The 19,126-nt window shown below is 45.4% G+C and overlaps 1 protein-coding gene across 1 annotated transcript in view; it reads left to right on the top strand.

Moving 5' to 3' along the window:
* GPC3 (glypican 3) overlaps positions 1 to 19,126 on the top strand; it is a 399,621-nt gene that overhangs the window by 344,094 nt on the left and 36,401 nt on the right. The window contains exon 7 of the mRNA XM_032329660.1: positions 4,789 to 4,948. Coding sequence (XP_032185551.1) covers positions 4,789 to 4,948 — 160 coding nt within the window. The remainder of the gene's footprint in view (positions 1 to 4,788; positions 4,949 to 19,126) is intronic.

The raw sequence follows: 19,126 nt of genomic DNA, 5'->3' as shown, positions 1-19,126 counted from the left end.
ACACTGTCTTAAATGCCGTGAGGTTCAAAGACAAAGAAGACTCTGCCCCTGGCAGCTCACAGTCTAACGGTAGAGCGCAGTCACACGTCCGCTCAACAGTGCCAGGTTGCATACATAAAGCGCTATTTAGTAGGTACAGACAAATGGAAGAAAGAGAGGGCAGGCCATAAAGCCAGTCTATAGCAGGAAGGCTTTCTTAAGGAAGTGGCATTTGAACTTGGCTTGGAAGGATGGTGTGCTTTCAACAGATGGCAATGAAAACAACTCATATTAGGTGCTCAATTAACGTTTGCCGATGGGATTGATGACAGGCGCACGTAGGAGACATGCTTGAAGAATGGCAAGTTCTCTCATCTCCGTCTAACCGCAAGTTCTCCTGAAGGGAACAGTTCTTACTCAGGTACTCTGTGACACACATGAAGGACGTACTTTTGAAAATTAACCTAAAAATGCTGACGTCAAAAGCAATTTCCTCACATAAAATAATGGTAAATGGTAGTCAGTCAAACCTAAGTGAGAATTTAGCCTAGGTTGGTTTTATAGACCCTGGTGCTCCAAGAAGCCTCGGGAGGCACAGGTTCAAAATTACTTGCACAACAGGACCAAGGTGTTATTTTGCCTTTTTCACTGGGTGGATATCAGCACCAATGGTGAGTACAAGTGTCAGTGGCGCCAGCAGTGACACCAAACTGTACCAGCAGTCATTATATTCGTCACCGGCACACAGCTGCAGGAAACTAAAAGGCAATTTCATTTGAGGACATCACGGCTGGCCATTAATTTTTTTTTTTTTTCCATGGCTGGGGCATCTGGCTAGCTCAGGCAGTGGAGCACGCAATCCTTAATCTTGAGATCATGAGTTTGAACCCTGTGGTGGGCATAGAGATTACTTTTAAAAAAGAGAGAGAGAGAGAGTTATGGCTGAAACAGTAAAAATGGCTAGTTGATTAAACTATAAGTCCTGAATGTCCTTTAAAAAAATATTCTGGGGGCACCTGGGTGGCTCAGTGGGTTGAGCCTCTGCCTTTGGCTCGGGTCATGGTCCCAGGGTCCTGGGATCGAGCCCCGCATCAGGCTCTCTGCTCAGCAGGGAACCTGCTTCTCCCTCTCTCTCTCTGCCTGCCTCTCTGTCTACTTGTGATCCCTCTCTCTGTTAAATAAATAAATAAAATATTAAAAAAATATATCCTGTGTGTATGGGGCCCCTGGGTGGCCCAGTCAGTTAAGTGTCTGACTTGGTTTCTGCTCAGGTCATGATCTCCGGGTCCTGGGATCGAGCCCCATGTCGGGCTCCCTGCTGGGCATGGAGTCTTCTTGAGATTCTCTCTCCCTCTGCCCCTCCTGCTCAGGCTCTCTCCTCCTCCTCTCTCTCTAAAATAAATAAATACATCTTAAAAATGATATTCTGTGAAGTACACATAAGGTGTTTCTGCTGCAAACTATAAATGTGCATGTCAAGGAAAAGCACTTGTACGATTATTTCAGCTATGAGCTAAACTGGCCTCATTTTCAGGCAACGCTATTCTTGTTTGAAATAATGACTGACAAATGCAACTACCCAACCTTGAGCATTTGCTAGACATTTTCTTTGAAAGGAACAAAGAGAGCCCATCAGTTAAAGGAAAAGCTGATAGGATTTGTTGCCAATGATAAAATTTAAACTTTCAAGAGAAAATCAAAATTTTGGAAAACTTGTATCTGCCACCATGAGCTTGAGAGCTTCCCAATAGACTTTTCCTAATGAGGTTGGAGGTGAAGTAATTAATGAATGTGTTTTTTTTAAATGTATCATATAATGAAAGGCATTGACATTTGGAAGAGCTACACAGCTCAGTGAACCAATTTTTGGATGACCCATATATGATGATACAAAATGGGTAAAAGTCCCAAAGTTCAGAACACACCAATGGATTTGAGCGTAACAGAACATGAAACATTGATTCATGTGGTTTTCATATTCCACGCTGCAACTAACTTTTCCCACTTGTTGTTTTTATGAAGTATCACTGAAAAACATCCACAGTTATCTGGAAAGGCTACTCAAACACTTTCCTCTTTTTCCCACTACATATCTGTGAGACACTGGAATTTGTACAAATATTCCAATCAAAACAACATGTAACAACAGATTGGATGAAGAAGCAGATATGATAGTCCAGCTACCATATTAAGATGGAATTTAAAGAGATTTGCAAAAATGTAAAACAATGCCGCCCTTCCTTCTAACTATTCTATGTTGGGGAAAAACATATTTCGTTTCCATTAGAAAATTTTATTTATGTTAACACATCATGGGTTTATTACTGTTTAAACTAGTTATTAAATATTTTTTACATTTCTCAGTTATAATTTCTAAGATGGCAAATGTCAATAGATATGACTTGTATAAACAGAAGTTCTCTGGGATTATGAACAAAAGTGTAAAGGGTCCCCGAGACCAAAAAGGTTGAGAAATCACTAAGCTAGCTGATCCTAGCCTAGGCATCTATATTATACATTTTTTTTAGCTTTTATGTATTTATTTGACACACAGGGAGAGAGAGAGAGCTCACAGGTAGGGGGAGGGGGAGGAGGGAGGGGGAGAACCAGGCTCCCTGCTGAGCAAGGAGCCTGATGCAGGACTCGATCCCAGGACCTTGGGACCATGACCTGAGCTGAAGGCAGACACTTAACCAACTGAGCCACCTGGGTGTCCTAATACATTTATTTTTTTAAAGATCTTATTTATTTATTTTTTGAGAGAGAGAACAGCAAGGGGGAAGAGCAGAGGGAGAGGGAGAAGCAGGTTTCCCAATGAGCAGGGAGTCCAACACGGGGCTTGATCCCAGGACCCTGAGATCTTGACCTGCGCCGAAGGCAGACGCTTCCCTGACTGAGCCACCCAGGCTCCCCTATGTTATACATTTAGATGTGCATGATGAGTTGGGGTGGGGAGGGTTGGGGGGGATACATTAGAGCAGCAGGGTGGAGATCATACTAGATGGGATCCTGTAGGTGGCTTGGCTTCTCCAACACCATTAGAGGTTGCTGGACTTTTCTTTCTTTGCTTGAAAAAAGAAACAAACCCATGGCCACATTTCTCTATGGTATATAGCCTGTTCCAAGTAGATCTTGGGGTAGGAGCTAAATCACAGGTGGAGAACATGAAAGTATACTTTGCAGTGACAATGAACATGGATAATGGAAACCATAGAAACCAAGATGTGTCCATATATGCATTTTTTTCCTGGATACCTCTTGTGTAATCACAGAAATCTCACTTTTGGTAGATCCAGCATCTCGTGTTGGCTGTTTTTTAGAAGTATGAGGGGAGCCCCACTTTTTGGGCTGTCATTGAGTGGTAGGGCAGGGATAGAGGACCCTGGAATGCAGCTGTGGTGAGAGATGGCAGGGGAAGTTCATGGGGTCTGAGAACTGCCCTCAGAGACTGTGCTGTGAGCTGGGCTTCTGGGTCAGTGGAGAGATTTGAGGGAGGGGGGTGGGAGTCACTGTACAATTAAAAAGGCATTGGGAGGGCACCTGGGTGGCTCAGTGGGTTAAGCGTCTGCCTTCAGCTTTGGTCATGATCCCAGCATCCTGGGATCCAGCCCCGCGTCAGGGTCCCTGCTCAGCAAGGAGCCTGCTTCCTTCCCTAGCTCTCCCTGCATATGTTCCCTCTCTCGCTGTCTCACTGAAATAAATAAATGAAATCTTTAAAAAAAAAAAAGGCATTGACTACGTAACTGAAAAGCCAGACACTGAGGGAAAAAACGGACAGGACTCTTAGTAGGCTTATTATACACAATAAAGCAACATGAATTTCAAATCACCTTATGGAAATTGTGAAAGAGGGAGAGATTTTCAAAATTTTCCTGGTGGTCATGGCATGACATGTTGACCATTAATCATAAGTATGTATTTAAAATGTGTGTAAAATGCCACTGCTGGTCTCTTCATCTGGTGGGAAGCATTTGTTGTTTGAATTCAATGGAAATACCATTGTAGGAGGCTCCCATAAGGATGTTTTCTGACCTTGGTGTCCCCTCAGCCTATAAATATGTTTTGTCAGTCACATCTTAAGTTTCTCATCATTGAGGTTTCCTACCAGAGAGGCTTTTGGGGACTTAAATACCACAGTATAGAAAGTCTGATGCAGTACACACTAGCTACTGGGTGGCAGAGGCAGCAGGGAGGAGTACAGAATCATGTCAAATGCTATGCAACGTTCCAGAAGTATAAAACTCCCAAGAACATAAGCAGTGGGGATGCCTGGGTGGCTCAGTTGGTTGGTTTTGGCTCAGGCCATGGTGATCTTAGGGTCATGGGATTGAGCCCCACCTTGGGCTCTGGGCTCAGCACAGAGTCTGCTTAAGTTTCTCTTCTTTTCCCTCTCCCTCTGCCCTCCCACCAAATAAATATATTCTTTTAAATAATATTCTTTTAAAAAAGAATCTAGGGGTGCCTGGGTGGCTCAGTCAGTTAAGTGACCAACTCTTGGCTTCAGCTCAGGTCGTGATCTCAGGGTCATGAGATCGAGCCCCACTGGGCTCCACACTTAGCACAGTCTGCATAGGACTCTTTCCCTGCTTCTCTCTGCCCCTCCCCCGTGCTCTTGCTCTCTCTCCCTTTCAAATAAATAAATAAATCTTAAAAAAAAAAAAAAGAATACGCAGTTTACACTTACCTACATTGGAAAAAAAAAATTTTTTTTTAAAGATTCTGCTAACTCATTCAACATTTAATAATGCCTCCTGACACTGTTTTAGACCTCCCCTCAATTGCTGCTACATTTCTGGTCATTTCTTTCAGCTCCTGAGAACCATGTCTGTGCCCAAAGGTAGAGTTCTGGATAAAAACCTTGACGAGGAAGGGCTGGAGAGCGGCGACTGCGGTGACGACGAGGATGAGTGCATCGGGGGCTCCGGGGACGGGGCGATGAAAGTGAGGAACCAGCTTCGCTTCCTTGCAGGTGCGTGTGCGAGCCGGCTGGCAGCCAAGCCGGTTCAACACCAGTTCACTCTAACTTGGCTTTGCAGAAGTCCCCGCTACCTACAATGCCATCAACTCTGCAAGGAAATATTATACTCTGGTGGGGGATGGGGTGGGGAAGAGTTTTCAGGTAGTCTTTTTGGTGGTTGTTGTTTTCCCCATCTCTGGACCTGGGTAGATGAAAAAGGTAGCTTCCAGTTTTTGTTTTTTATTGTCTAAAACGAACTGACCAAATCAGGTGACCCTGTTTCCCATTGGACATTACTTGGTTCTTCTCAGTTATAAAAAGCCACGCCATCTTGGGGGTCCAGTGAGCACCAACAATGGGGTAACTTCGGAAGGAAGCATAAACATACTGCTCTTGTTTTTGTCTTCATACCGGTGCCCATGTTTATTTCCGTGTAGATACCCCTCTTTCGTCCCTTCTTCAGTTACACCCAACCCTCCACTGTATGTTAACTCTACTGGAATTAAAACTTAAAATTTGCATTTTCAGTATGCCTCAGTGACAAAAAGCTAGCTTTGGGGGTAGAGCAAACCTGTATTTGCATTCTGGCTCCCTTCCTCCTAGGTCTTCACTCCATTGTCCATCAAATGGGGATCAGTACCCCAACTTCATGGGCCTATTGGAGGATTACATCAAGAGAGAAAGTCTGTAAGCATCTAGCCTAGTACCTAGCTCAAACAGGGTGGTCCATAATTGTTAGTTTCCTGGAACGAAATCTTCCCCACCATCTCAGTCTACACACATCCGCCATCCTCTCTGAATTGCTAAAACAAACTCTGCCACTGCTTTTCAAGAAATAGTCTGCCGTGGCTCCCAAGTTCCATTCCTAGGACATAACATGATCACACAGAGGCTGGCATCTTATAATAAGGAAAGATAACAGAAGCCAACGTTCTCTGGACATTAACCAGACTCCATGCACTGTGCCAGAACTTTGCCGATATTGTCTTGTCTTGTTTCCACTGTGACCGAGGGGTGGTTATTATTCCCACTTTACAGATGAGAAAACTGATGCTGGAAGAGGTAGAATAATTTGCTTAAGGTCGTGCGGTCACGAAGGGCAGAGTCCGGATTCAGAACCAGCCAGTGAGATTTCAGAGGTCTCTCTCTGAATAACCCTACTCTGATTCTTCTTTCTTTGCTCATCTAGATAATTGTAAAAAACCTGAACTCTGCTTTGCATTTTGCCACCCAGAACAGCTTTCAGTCATCTAAACATTGCCCAGATGAGTTGCCAAAATATGAAGTAGCTCCAGCATCAGTCCTTGGGACACATTGCTTTTCATCCTTCTCCAAAAATGTCCCAGCCTACCCCTCCTCTCGCTTTCCTGCCCATAAGCCCCATCCCTATCCATTTGAAAATGCTATGCCACAATTCCATGGCGACTTAACTTTTTTCAACAGTGTTTGGTAGGGGACCTTGTCAAGGGCCTTTTCAAAACCTAAATAGATTACATCCACTGGTTTCCCTTTGTCCACGTTGCACATTTATCCTCTCAAAGAATGCTAGTCAATTAGTTAGGCATGATTAACCCTAAGTGCTTTGTAAACTGTAAAACACTACACAAATGGTGGTTAATTTAATTTACAGGAAAAATGATGCCTTACTCCCAATAGGTTACACTCGCGTAACATGTTCAGCCATCTTTCCAGCCTGGCGCTCCCTCCGTCCCCTTTGAAATGCTTCTCGTGGAGAGGAGACTCACTGGCAATCCGCCAGGCTCATGGCACAATAGCTATTTGGAACGACAAGCTCTACACTTTGGTCAGCTCTTACACAATTTTACCCCAAATCTGGGTGGATGCCATCTGGTCCTGGTGATTCATCGACATCCACTTAGTCAACCAGACTTGGAACACTGTGTGCATTTACTGCCATCTCACTCAGAACTTCCAAAGTTTTCCTCCAAAACACAAATTGGGAATTTAGAAAAAATAAATAAAAATAAAAACAGGAGGTTCAGACCCTCTTTTTATAACCCTTTTGTCCCGGAACAGACCTTTTACCCTTGTACACCATGACCAGCCAGCAGTCACCCTGGCTGGCTGCCCTGGCTCACTTCTTCCCTTGTTTTGCTCTGGATGAAATGCAGGACACCTCTCTTCTCGTCTTTGCTTCGAACACCCCTGTGTCCTAGGGCAGGCCCCTTTCCTCTTCTTGAAAGTCAGTTTCTAAAAAAAAAGAAAGAAAGAAAGAAAGAAATCCATCTCTCTATTTGTGAAACAGAGACTACCCCATTGCTCATGGGCCCTGCTAGGGTGAGCAATCGTGTTCATTGATTTGGCTTGAGTCCCTGGCAGGGTGCCTGTTGGAGTCTCACAGATATCTTCTTCAGGGTTTTCTTCTTACCTTGTAGGTCCCCTGCTTTCATACTTCACTTTTCTTGGTTATGTAAGATTGTGGCAACTCAATATCATCATCATCATCATCATCATTGTCATCATCAACTCATCCATGCAAAGCATTTGGCACGGTGCCTGGCATCTAGGAAGCACTCAAAAAATGCTATCTACTCTTAAAATGATGGGTCTGTTGCTGCCTTTGCTGACCTCTGGCAGCTCAAAGAGCCTGCAGAGGTAGCTTAGAATTAGCTTGTTTTATTAGTTTGTTCGCTTCAGACCCATAAAAGGCAGTTAAAACCAGGTAGCCAATGTTCATCAATATCCCCAATATGCCTTGCTACTCCAGGTGGAATCCGTGGCCCAGGAACATCTGTATTATCTGGGAGCCTGTTAGAAACGCAGACGCTCAGGGCTCACCTCAAGACCCACCCAATCTTAGGTCCTGTTAGTGAGAGCCCTGGGTGATTTGTTGGCAGCCCTTACCGCCTTCTATTTGAGCACTTGCAGCATTTTGGTTTCAAACCTGAAGCATCTAAGAAGCCACTGAGCTGGCCCACGGGGAGCTAAGTGTTGCAGGCAGTAGAAAAGAGGCCTGAGGCCCAGTCACCCACGTGGTAGGTTAGGACACTGGGATTCCAACTGTTTGCACATTTCCTCCCAGTGGGACCTTGAGCAGGTCACATATTGCTCTGAACCTCAGTTTGCCAACCTGTAAGATAGGCCTGTGCATCCTTGCCAACCTCAGTGCATTGTGGAAATCAAAGGTGCTGATGAGTGTGGAGGTGCTTTGCAACCTGTTGTGCTTTACAGATATTTATAACAACCGGGAGACTGTTACTATGAATCCCCAGATCTCTGGAAGCTCTCTGGCTTTCTCAGCATCCCTAGCTTGGCATGTGTTTTCTGCAAAGATAGAACTGAGCCCATGAGTTAGAAAAGGCTTTTGCACTGAGCACCATGTTCAGACTCCCTTCCAGAGACAGACCATCCACGCTGGAGCTGGTGCAGTAAATGGACTGTCTTGTTGCCGGGCTGCCGTCAGCCTGGTTCCCAGTTACTGGCCTTGTCAAAGGCCTTATTTATCGTAAGCTGCTTGGGAAGCTGTCGGCTCCCAGCACTTTGGCCAGGGCTGATTCCTGAGAAGCTTTGCAAGCTCTGGCCAGGTGTCCCTAGCCAAGACATAATGACGAAGCATCTTAAGTATCTGGCCCCTCTCCGCTAAGTCCCCACTCTCACCCACATGGAAAACCACACGCACATGTGCATGTTCTCTTGTAGGCACATGCATTTGTGCACATGCGTGTGCACACACACACAAACACACCTGCTCTTGAAAACAATCCAAACGTGCTTATAAAGCAACCCAGCATGAAAGACCCATCTCAAAGGTCCCTGTCACCACTGCCTCACCCCCTTCCTCCCTGGGCTTGTTCTTGCTCCAGCTTTCACTAGTCCATGGGTACAGCCAGAACATTCTGGGGAGCCTAATGTCTTTCACACTGCAAGTCAGAGAAAGCAGATGATCTTGACTCAAGCTGGGTCAGAGACAGGGGGAAGTGATCACAGATGCCGTGGGAGCCTCGTTCTTGGGATGAGAGAAGTGGAAACAGGCGCGAGAAGATAAACACATTCCTAGTGGCTGCGCGGGAGTAGGGTAGCTCAAGTCAGTTGGTGGGGAGCTGAGGAGGAGGAGTCACAATCTCGGGCTCACAACTCAAGCCAGTATTAAAACCAAATGGATGTTTCTTAACCGTTTAAACAGATGTCTCTTGTGGAAGGGTTCACCCTCAAGAAACTTTCAGTTTGGCCGTGTCAGTGTGAGGACTAAAAAGAGAAAACCTTGCACTTGTTCCAGGGCTGGGGGTCAGGGAGAAGGTGAAGTCCAGGCCCAGGCAGGTCCCTTTTGCCACTCGGTGCTGTCGTGTCCGGGCGTTGTGAGGGGAAGCAGCTGTCCGCTCTGCCCCACAAGTCACCTCCTCCCAGCGGTGCTGGAGCAAAGCCATTAAGACTCAACAGCTGTGGGCCCCATGAGTCTCTACACTCAACATTTCCTCCTTGCTGTTACTTTACAATCTGGAGGCAAAAAAATACCCAGCCAGGACAAAACAAAGCAGAACCAAAAAAAAAACCAGCATTTAGGAAATACTTTTTTCGGCCCCTGATTTTCATTCATATTCTTAGTTCATCAAGTGTAGCCTTATATTCTGACTCGTAGCAAGCCTGTTCACGTAGAGGAGGTGAAAGACCCTTCGCCAGCTTACCTCTTCTGAGTCGTCAAGTCAGACCTTCATAATGCTGGCTGGCAGTCACCTTGTATGAGTAAATTCATTAACGACTTGGTTTACTGAGAAGGATAAAACCAATGGAGGAACTGTGTGATGGGCCATTTCTCAGGGGTGACACCTGCAAGATTATAACATTTTAGACCAAATCATGTAGCCTGCAGAAGAATAAGTAGAAAGTTTGTAGAGGAATGAAATGTCCTGGGGGATTTTTTTTTTAATGGGAAGATTGTTGAGTCCTGTTCAGAGATCAAAATACATGTGGATACAGTAATATATCTATTTATATGACCCTATTGGTCATAAGTCCAGGAATAAATTACGGCGGTTTTCCCAAAGTGTATTTTATAGTTTGATAGACCTCCTTCCTCTGCACACTTTGCTTCTCGCTATGTAACCCACTCCCAGAGTTCTCAGGAAGGGCCACCTGGGGCTCAGTCAGTTGAGCATCTGACTCTGGATTTCGGCTCAGGTAATGATCTTGGGGGCCTGGGTTCGAGCCCCGCATTGGGCTCTGGGCTAGGCGGGGAGTCTGCTTGAGATTCTCTCTCTCCCTCTCCCTCCTCCACTCACCCCCACTTGTGCGCTTTCTCATGCTCTCTCTCTCAAATAAATAAATACATCCTTAAAACAAATATTTCCTGACTTGCCCACTTACAAAAGTTGTCAAATGAAACACAGGTGATAAAGGACATAGAAGTGCTTTATAAACTGTAAAAGCAGTTTCCCACTTAGGGTAATATTGTTAATATCATTTAGTGCCATTGGGTTATAAGTCTTAGTTGCCAAAAGCCTGTAGCTAAAATTAGAAAAATTAAGTCCCCAGTGTTCTGGCCAGCAACTTTCACTATAATATGCCCCTTTTCCATCCCCAAGATGGCGTTTTTTAGTTACTCATTAACTTGCTTCTGGCCCGGCGAGGAGGTATTTGAACAATGACAAATATGTCTGTTGAGCTGTGCAAATAACCACAGTGACAACAGTGGTAGTCACCTACATCTTGAAAGAATCACAGCTAGTTAAGTTTTGTTTTCTTTGGTGTTAGTGGGACAGTGAGGGCAAGGGTGCACAAGTTGGTGAAGGTCAAGAAAGGGCCTGTGATTTTTTTTTTTTCATTCTATCTGGCTCTTAGCTCTAAGCAATCTGCTTTCATGCCTTGATCTTTTCGAGAACAAACGCCATAGGAAGCCTAAGGAAGCAAAGCAACTAGAATAGCACTTCACTCGGATACAGACCAGGTGGTTCTTGCTCACAGACTGACGAGGCAGCCAATCTCATCTCTCCCCAGAGCTTTGGGCAGTTGCCATGGCTCCCAGAGACAGATTTTGATGTGAGCTTTAAGAGCGAGTGATAAAAGTTTCAGTACATGTTCAGTACGTGTACCCAGAAAAGGCCCTTCTCCGTGCTATAGGGTCACCTCACGAATTAGTTCAACTAAACTGGTGATAGCTGAGAGTAAGGAAAGGTAAAAAACTTTCCGTGAAGCTACCATAACCTGAGATGCTTTAAGAACTGTGTTTCTTATTACTCGTGAGATGTTCGAGGGTACACTTTTCTAGGCCTACTGCCCTGGGAGACTTTCCTGCCTGGGCCATTAGGCTAGGAGGCTTTTATCAAGTGTAACACTATGATAGTTAGACTTGCCGGTGAGCTTCACATGGAACTCTAAGAATTGGGGGGGGCGTCAGGGGGAGTGTGAACTATTTGCAGCCATTGTATTACACTTTATGATCAATTTCAAATGAAGAGGAAACGGTTGAATATATGAATCTGACTAAATGGTACAACTGACTTTCTCTGGATAAAGCCATGTTGGCCAATTTAGTGACTATCTCAACTAGGTTGTGGTCATCTAGTATGACAGAAACAAATGGGAAGGAGAGAGAGAACACTTTGCAGGTAGAACATGGCAGGAGAAATGAGCAGGAAGGTGGCAAGCCCAAAGGCTCCAGGTGAGCTGAAGCCAGCCCTGGAAGATAATGTCCACAGGGAATCTGGGAAAGCAAGGCTAAATGCCATCAACTGGGAAGTACTCCCCTGCAGGAGGAAATACCATGCCAGAAGGAGAGAAAGACGTGGTGTCCAGTTCAACCTGCTTAGTAGCCCTGAGCAACGGTCTTTTGCATGGGCCAAATCCAAGGAGCCCAGTGTAATGAGTAATTCTGAGCCTGCAGAGCAAGACAGCAAGTGAAGGTGTCAGGGGCCACCACCAGTCCTGGGGACCACACACGGAGATCAGCTCCGAAGCCAGGCTGAGGTCCTGCTCTGATGGGAGGAGGGACATGGAACCACCAGATGCTTCGTGATCGCCGACCTCCCACGAAACCTGTGAAATGCCACACACGGGCACGTATATCTGCACGCACGCACATGTCCTCAAGGCTCTTCCCAATTCACACCATGCCGTCCTTTAACTTTGGTCACTATGGCAAGAAGGTGTCACCAGTTATCTTTTTCTCCCCATTATTTGCCTGTGGCAGTGCAAGGACAGGTCCAGTCTCCTTTGGTAGGAATGAAGTCACTGGCAAGTTTTTGTTTGATTAGTTGTTTGGTTTTTTCTGGCTTTTTGTTTGTTTTTCCAGTTTGGTTAGTTGTTTTGATAAGAAAGTTTGTTATAGTGCCTGCCTACGTACACACCTGGCTAAGAGATGTTTAATGATCCAGTAAAATGATCCATGGCACTTATGGTTCTTAACATTTCTAAATATACTTGCTGAATTTCAAAAACTGCCTTTTGATCTTTTTTTTTTTTTTTTAACAATCCTAATGGGTATGGATAAGGGTAAAGTCTTACGTCTTTAAGGTGAGAATGGGAAATCAGTGGAGACAGAATCTTATAATTTATAGCTTGTTGATGAACTTGAGCAGTAATATAATTACCAAATAAATAAAAATCAGTAGAGGCTGTTCTATAAATTCTGGTGCCCGAGCAGGGAACAATCTCATTAGCGACTTCAGGATGGACTTCAGAGCAAAGTAGTGTCCTTGACTAACAATGGGCTCCTCAAAGGGTAGAAAGCCAAGTCCTCTTCATGGTCTATTTACACTTATCAACTCCCAGTCACCAACCTGTGCTCCCCTCCCCTGCCTTGTAACTGTCACTTAGTAGGTGTTCAATAAATATTTCATTTATCCATATATTGGTTTTATTTCTCAGCATTTGTTTCCTTTTGCCTCCTATTTGGCAGGACTTAACCTCCCTGCTTCTTTAATTAGCTTCCTCAAAGTAGCCTTTGACTTCTAGCAGCTGAAATTGTGAGCAGAGAGATAGGCGGTCCCTGCTCCGGTCCATACGGGATTAGGAACTCCTGTGAGGCGGGCAGGGCACGCTGTGTGAGATGCTCTCTGTCTATAGCCTAGTGTACCTCTTGAGGAGAGTGAGCAGGATGGTGAAGAATCTGCAAACAGGCTTAGTGGAAGAAGAGTGAGAAGAAGTAGCCATGTTCGGTCTATACAAGAAAAGAATTAGGGAGCGTGAACATTGTCTTCTAATATTTTGAGGTCTTGCGTGTGGAAGATGAAGGTCGATCTGGAACCCGTATGTGGAGTTTACAAGCAGATCTATTTGACTGAAAAATGGGTGAACTTTCTAACCCTTTGAGTTGTTTCTCAGTGGCATGGATTGCTCTAGGGAACAGTCAGCTTCCTGACTCTGGAGATATTTGACTAGAGATTAAATAACCATCTGTCAGAAAGATTGGCTGGGGGAGGTGGGGGTGGGACGTCAGAAAGTGAGCAGATATCTACGTCATGGGCCCTTGACTCCCAGGGTCCTGAAGAACTCAGAGATGCTACGGTTTGATGATGATTCCAACCACGCAAAGAGAACAAAAGAGAACCAAGATGGTGGAACAAGCCAATGAGACCATTTTTCTGGCTAGAGGGAGGAAAGAGAAATGGAGAAGCTATTCTCTCTAGTTGTATTTGAGCATGTGTCACCAATTATGATTTTCTGCAACTTTTTTCCCTAAGCAAATGGATCCTTAGGAATGACAGAGATTTTTCCAGGGAGCAGTTCCTTTCCACATCCTCTCTGTCGATCATAGCCTGTAGAACTCCGTTCTCATCTCTCCCCAATTACTTGCAGGCTTGTGGCCTCCCTGCCGCTATGTGAGAAAAACAAACTGGGCTATAACCCCTCCTCCAGCCATGAGCAGTTAGCCCTAATGTCTGTACGGTCAATATCAAGGTTGTCCAGTCCACACCCATCTCCCACACCACTCTCTCACTTCTGACCCTGGCCTCCCAGAATAGACCAGTGCATCTCAAGTTATCTGTGGGGAAAGGACTGGGAGGCGGCGAGGGCGGGGGGGTGTGCGGTCTGTTCCTCCTGAATCTGTCATGGGCCAGTGATTTTGTAAAACATAATAAAAATGAATTGCCACTGAAAGAAAATCACAAAAAGGCCTACAAAATATAAGCCACAGTTTTTAACTAGGAGACTCAACAGACCTAAAAAATCTCTCTGTCAAATTGCTATAGAAATTGCCAAGTGCTTACTTCCAATTTCTGTGCTTGTCTCCTCACAGATTGGCAAAAAATAGCAGAGCAGCAGACCCTACTCTGAGTAGGGAGGAGTAGCCTGCTGTCTGTGTCTCTGCCTTGGCTCCCCCTTCCCATTGGAGCCAATGGTGGAACAGACTCCAAAGCAGCAGCTGAAATGGGGGTGAGGGCAGTGGTGTGCTTCTAGACCTCCGTAAGCGCCATCATCCCATCGCTAGCTTGAGGTTGACTGGGATGGAAATATTTACACCGCAGAAAGCAGCAAAAATGACAAAGCAGGGCTTGATGTATTATTGATCATCTAGACTCTAGACTTAAGAAAGTGATGGGAAAACATCAGCAGTGTGGATTAAACTTTAAATTGTGTGGGTTCTGTCACCGTTATGTTGCGAGGAGCACAGAACGTTGAGGGTCCGCTCCTGCGTATTCAGAAATGTCGTCCGACTTAGCGGAGGAGTCGCTGGCATCGTGGATGAAGGAATGAGATTCTGACATAGATCGTCGTTATTTTCTCTTGTTTTCCTTAATGTAAACCAATGTAGCAGCCGCTGTTCGTGCACGAACTACACTCGCTTGTCAGTCATGACCCTGGTTTGGCTACCGATCTAAGAGCAGGGCAAAAATCAATGAAAGGATTCTGTGAGAATCAATCAGCTGTAAGGAATTTCTAATAAAGAGTAGTGTATATATTTTTTATTATTTGAAAATGGTATGTTCCATCTCCTTTATTCCATGGGGTTTTTTGTTTGTTTGTTCTGGTTTTTTTTTTTTTTTTTTTTTTGAGAACCATTCATCACACAGTTACCAGTATGGTGTGGGGTAAAGGGGGTACTTCGGAAGATTTGTTTTCTTTCCTTCTTCCTTAAGGGTTCCCGGCTTAAATCAATAGCTTTCAGTACCATGAGGGATGAAAGGTTTCTCTCTTCCTCAGTTATGCAAGAAAATGCAAGAGCCCCTCATGTTCAGTTACCCCGAAATCTAGGATTCCTTTGGAATCTGAGACTTGGAAACTTTCCTAACTTGGAAACTGTTAACCAGAGCCATAAACTTTTTTTCCCCCCTCAAAACCCTTTATTCCCTGTTGAGGTTGGTGGGCTCTCACTGCAATCTTTCTGCTTAACCACTGGAAATCTCATCAGTCCTATCCCATGAGATGGGAGTCTTATAGGGCAGCTCGTGGGGCACTGAGGCAAGGACCACTTTTAGAGGCCGGGGCAGAGAGTAGAGCTCCTAATATCGGGTTGCATTTTGTTGGCTTGGTAATCACTTTTTTAACCACCGACCATATGGGCAGAGGTTGGAAAGAAAGCTAAATTTGGAATACACCCCCACTCTCCTTTTCAACATTTCTTTCTTGTTTGTGCCAGGAGGCAACGTATTACTCATACTCTCATCCAGCCCCGATTGCTAGAGGTCTACAGGAATGAGAGTCTCCCCCGCTGCAGTGGAATCGGGGTGTCGGAGACTTTCTATACCTGTGTGTGGCCGTGTGGAGGAGTGTCCACGCTCGGCTTCTGTGGGTTTCTGAACCTGTCTGTGACACATGGCCCAGGAAGGCTAAGTCCGCCCTGGTGAGGAACTTGGGGACTTGGTCTCTATGGGCTTATAACGTCTTCCTCATTTCTAGGCAACATTCAGAGACTGTGCCTTTCTGCACTAAGTATCTTTCTGACTCGGGCTTTTTGGAGCATGGAACCGTGAATCAATCTCTCTGTTTAGTTTTTTCTTTTTTCCTGTTCTAGCTTTCCTTCTCCCCATACACCTCCTCGTATGGAATGATAGAGCAGGGAAGATGAATGTGTTTGGTACAGCGGTAACGATTGGGGCAGCGTCCACAGAAATCTCGTGCACTTCAGTTCAGGATGTCCTAAACCTGAATGCCCAAGCAAACAGGTATTTTTAGCACCTCTAAGGGGTTTAGAAACAGGTTTGGCTTATGGAATGAGAAGTAGTGTGCCTTCCTTCAAAGAGAGCTCATGGCCTTTCCCCCTGACCCCTTGCCAGCTTGCAGTCCGACAGGAATTCTCCTGGCTGTCCCTGGATCGTGGGCATGAATGAGGGGTAATGAAGCCAAATCCATCAACCAGCCTTTCTGAATCTGACCCCAGCTGATTTCTCCAAACTTGGCTCCCACTAACCCCTGCCCCATGCCCGGGTTTCAATAACCTTGAAATCCTCACTGTTCGCTGAACTAGTGGTTCTGCTCTTTAAGGCCTGCCTGGGCCTTTATAAATTCCCTTCTTTGTAATAGCCATAAAGCACTCAGCCCAGGGCCTGCACCTTAGTGGGCTCCAATAAATGGTGGCTGTTAATATTCTGCACATGCTGGTCCATTAGCTCATAATGGTTTCCCTTTCTCTACCTTTAAAACTCAGCTCAGGTGTCCCTCTTCCTTGAAGGCTTGCCCTAGACAGAGTGCTGCGTTAATACCCGTTCCAGCAGTTATCAGTGTGAAGTCAGGCAGTTCCCAGTGCCTGACCCAAAATTGGTGCTCAATAAGTTTTGGTCTCATACAAGCCCTGTCCCTGCCCACATAAGCTCCTTGGCCCGTTGGGAGTGGTGAGGGGAGGCAGGGAGCACAGACATCTAACTAGATCATTATCATGTGATGTGCTCCAAGCACTACTGCAATGTGCACGGGGAGTTGCGGAAACACCAGGGAAAAAGCTTCAAACCCAGACGGGGGTGGTGAGAAACTGAGCCGAGTCTCAAACAGTGGGTGGGAGCGCATTGCATGCTGGGAGGTGAAGAGGTGAAGGGGGGGCGCATTGCATGCTGGGAGGATAGTATGAGATAAGACATGGGCGTGAGAAAGGACATGGTGGTTCTGGGGACAATACGCAGGTTGGCGTGGCTAGAGCAGAAAGAGGCAAGAGGTAAGGCTGGAAGATCCGTGAGGGGTCAGATCATGAGAGCCTTCTATGTGCTGTTGAGGAGCTTGGTCTTGATCCCGTAGTGGGGTCTATAAATTCCCAACATACAGCTCCTCAGCCTCCCCAACTGCCACCCGTCCCACAGCAGACGTTGGTAATCAATCACAGCACCCCACCGCCTGGGCCCAGATGTGACCTCATAATCCTTCTCAACATAACACTGCAGGGGACACCACCATGGAATGGAAGGCGGCACTCTGATTGGCTGCTATGTGTGCGTGTGTGTGTGTGCGTGTGCGTGTGTGTGTGTGTATGAGAGACTGCAAGTTATGGGAGAACTATTACTTGGTCAGAGCTGCATTTTGGAAATCTTCATGAAGAAGAAATCTTTAAGATGAAGAATCAACAGAGCCTGAGTGTTCAGAGGTGGCAGGATGAGGAAACAAGGGTAGTCAAGGACAAGGTCAATGTTTCCCCCTTGGGCAAATGGGCAGACGCTAATGCCGTTCAGAGAGAGAGAGAGCATGATGCGTTTGGTATGATAATACTAGCTCACTTTTTGAGGGCTTACTATGTGCCAGGCACTGTTTTTAAGCATTTGATATGAAGCAATGGATTCTACCCTCCCAATAACCCTGTGGAGTGGGTACCATTATTATTTCCTGTTTCGCAGATAAAGAAACTGTCACAGACGGGTGTAAAATACTGAAGAGCTAACAAAATCAAGGGCACTGAGGGACAACATAAGGGCAAGAAAAGCTGGAAACACATCACTGAGTCATTTGGATGAATATGGATAGAGCCAACCAGGTCATCAGGGACCCATGCTAAGATTTATCAGTTCATCTGAAATATTTTAGAAACCAAAGGATTTCTTATCGTTGGAAGAGGCCCACCACAATGTGTATACATCCATCCCACTTTCACCATGTCTGTTCTGCTCACGAGGGCAAACATCACTAGGAATAGGAATTAAAACAAGCCTATCCAAATGATGACCTCAGTGGCTTCCAAACGAATTTTCCAACAAAACACATTTAGCGTTTGTCAACTTAAAAGGGCAAGGTTAGAGGAGTATTGAAATTTAAGAGAACCCATCACATTAAATTGTGCTGTTTTTTATCCCCAGTGATACACCTTTTCTTATTTTAGCAACTATGCTCTGTGTGTGTGTGTGTGTGTGTGTGTGTGTGTGTGTGTGTGTATAAATGGATAGATTTGCTTCATGTAATAACTTTGTACTTTCCAAAGCATTTCCTCATCCTCTATTGGAGTGTTCCAATCAGGAATCTAGTTTCTTTAAGGGGCATGCTGTTTCAATGGCTGATAGATGGGTTCTTATTTTCTTGTTAGCTATACGGTGTCTCTCGCTATCTGCGCCATGTCAGCGTCACAGCAGCAAGCACTCCCAGAGGTCAGGCACCTTAGCCAGGAGGTTACAAATGTCCCTGCCTTGCAGCCTGAGCATGCGGCTCAGCATTGGAGTCAAGGTGCAGTGAGGACTGTGCTGCTGGGGATTTCAGACCCCTGGGGCCATGCTGCCTATTAACCCTGAACTCAGACCATGAGACCATGGACTTGCTAATGATCCCACAGTGTCCTCTGGAATTTTTTATAGCTATAAATGAGCTATAAATGTGCATCTTTTGCCTGAACACGCCAGTCTCATTACCACCTCTTTACTTTTGCTCAGACCATTATGTCTGCCGGCAGTGCCCTCTGTTCTCCTGCCCTAACGCCTCCTGATTCTTCAAGATGCACCTCCTCTCCAAAGATCACTCTTGATGACCTCAGCCCTCCATGATTCTCTCCCTTTCCCTGAACCCTTATATCCACTTTTCTGTATATAAAACAAAAAAACCAAAACAAAACAAACAACAACAACAACAACAACAAAAACAAACAAAAAAAAAAACCAACCAACCAGCAGAGTGTGATTTTAAAAAATAACTTCCAGGTTCATCATCTGATTCAATCCTTCTTACAACCCTGCAAGGTCAGCTTTCATGTCAGCTCTTAGATATAAGAAAACTGAGACTCAGAGCATTAGGCAACTTGCCCAAGGTCAATGGATAGTCAGCGCTCAAATGGGAGCCCAGATCTTTCTAATAACAAAGCCCACTTTTATAGCCACCTCGTTCAGGGGCCAT

This window comes from Mustela erminea, chromosome X (genome assembly GCF_009829155.1).
Source record: "Mustela erminea isolate mMusErm1 chromosome X, mMusErm1.Pri, whole genome shotgun sequence".
Classification (NCBI taxonomy): domain Eukaryota; kingdom Metazoa; phylum Chordata; class Mammalia; order Carnivora; family Mustelidae; genus Mustela; species Mustela erminea.
Note: the sequence above shows the minus strand (reverse complement) of the source record. Positions and strands in the feature narration are given on the sequence as shown.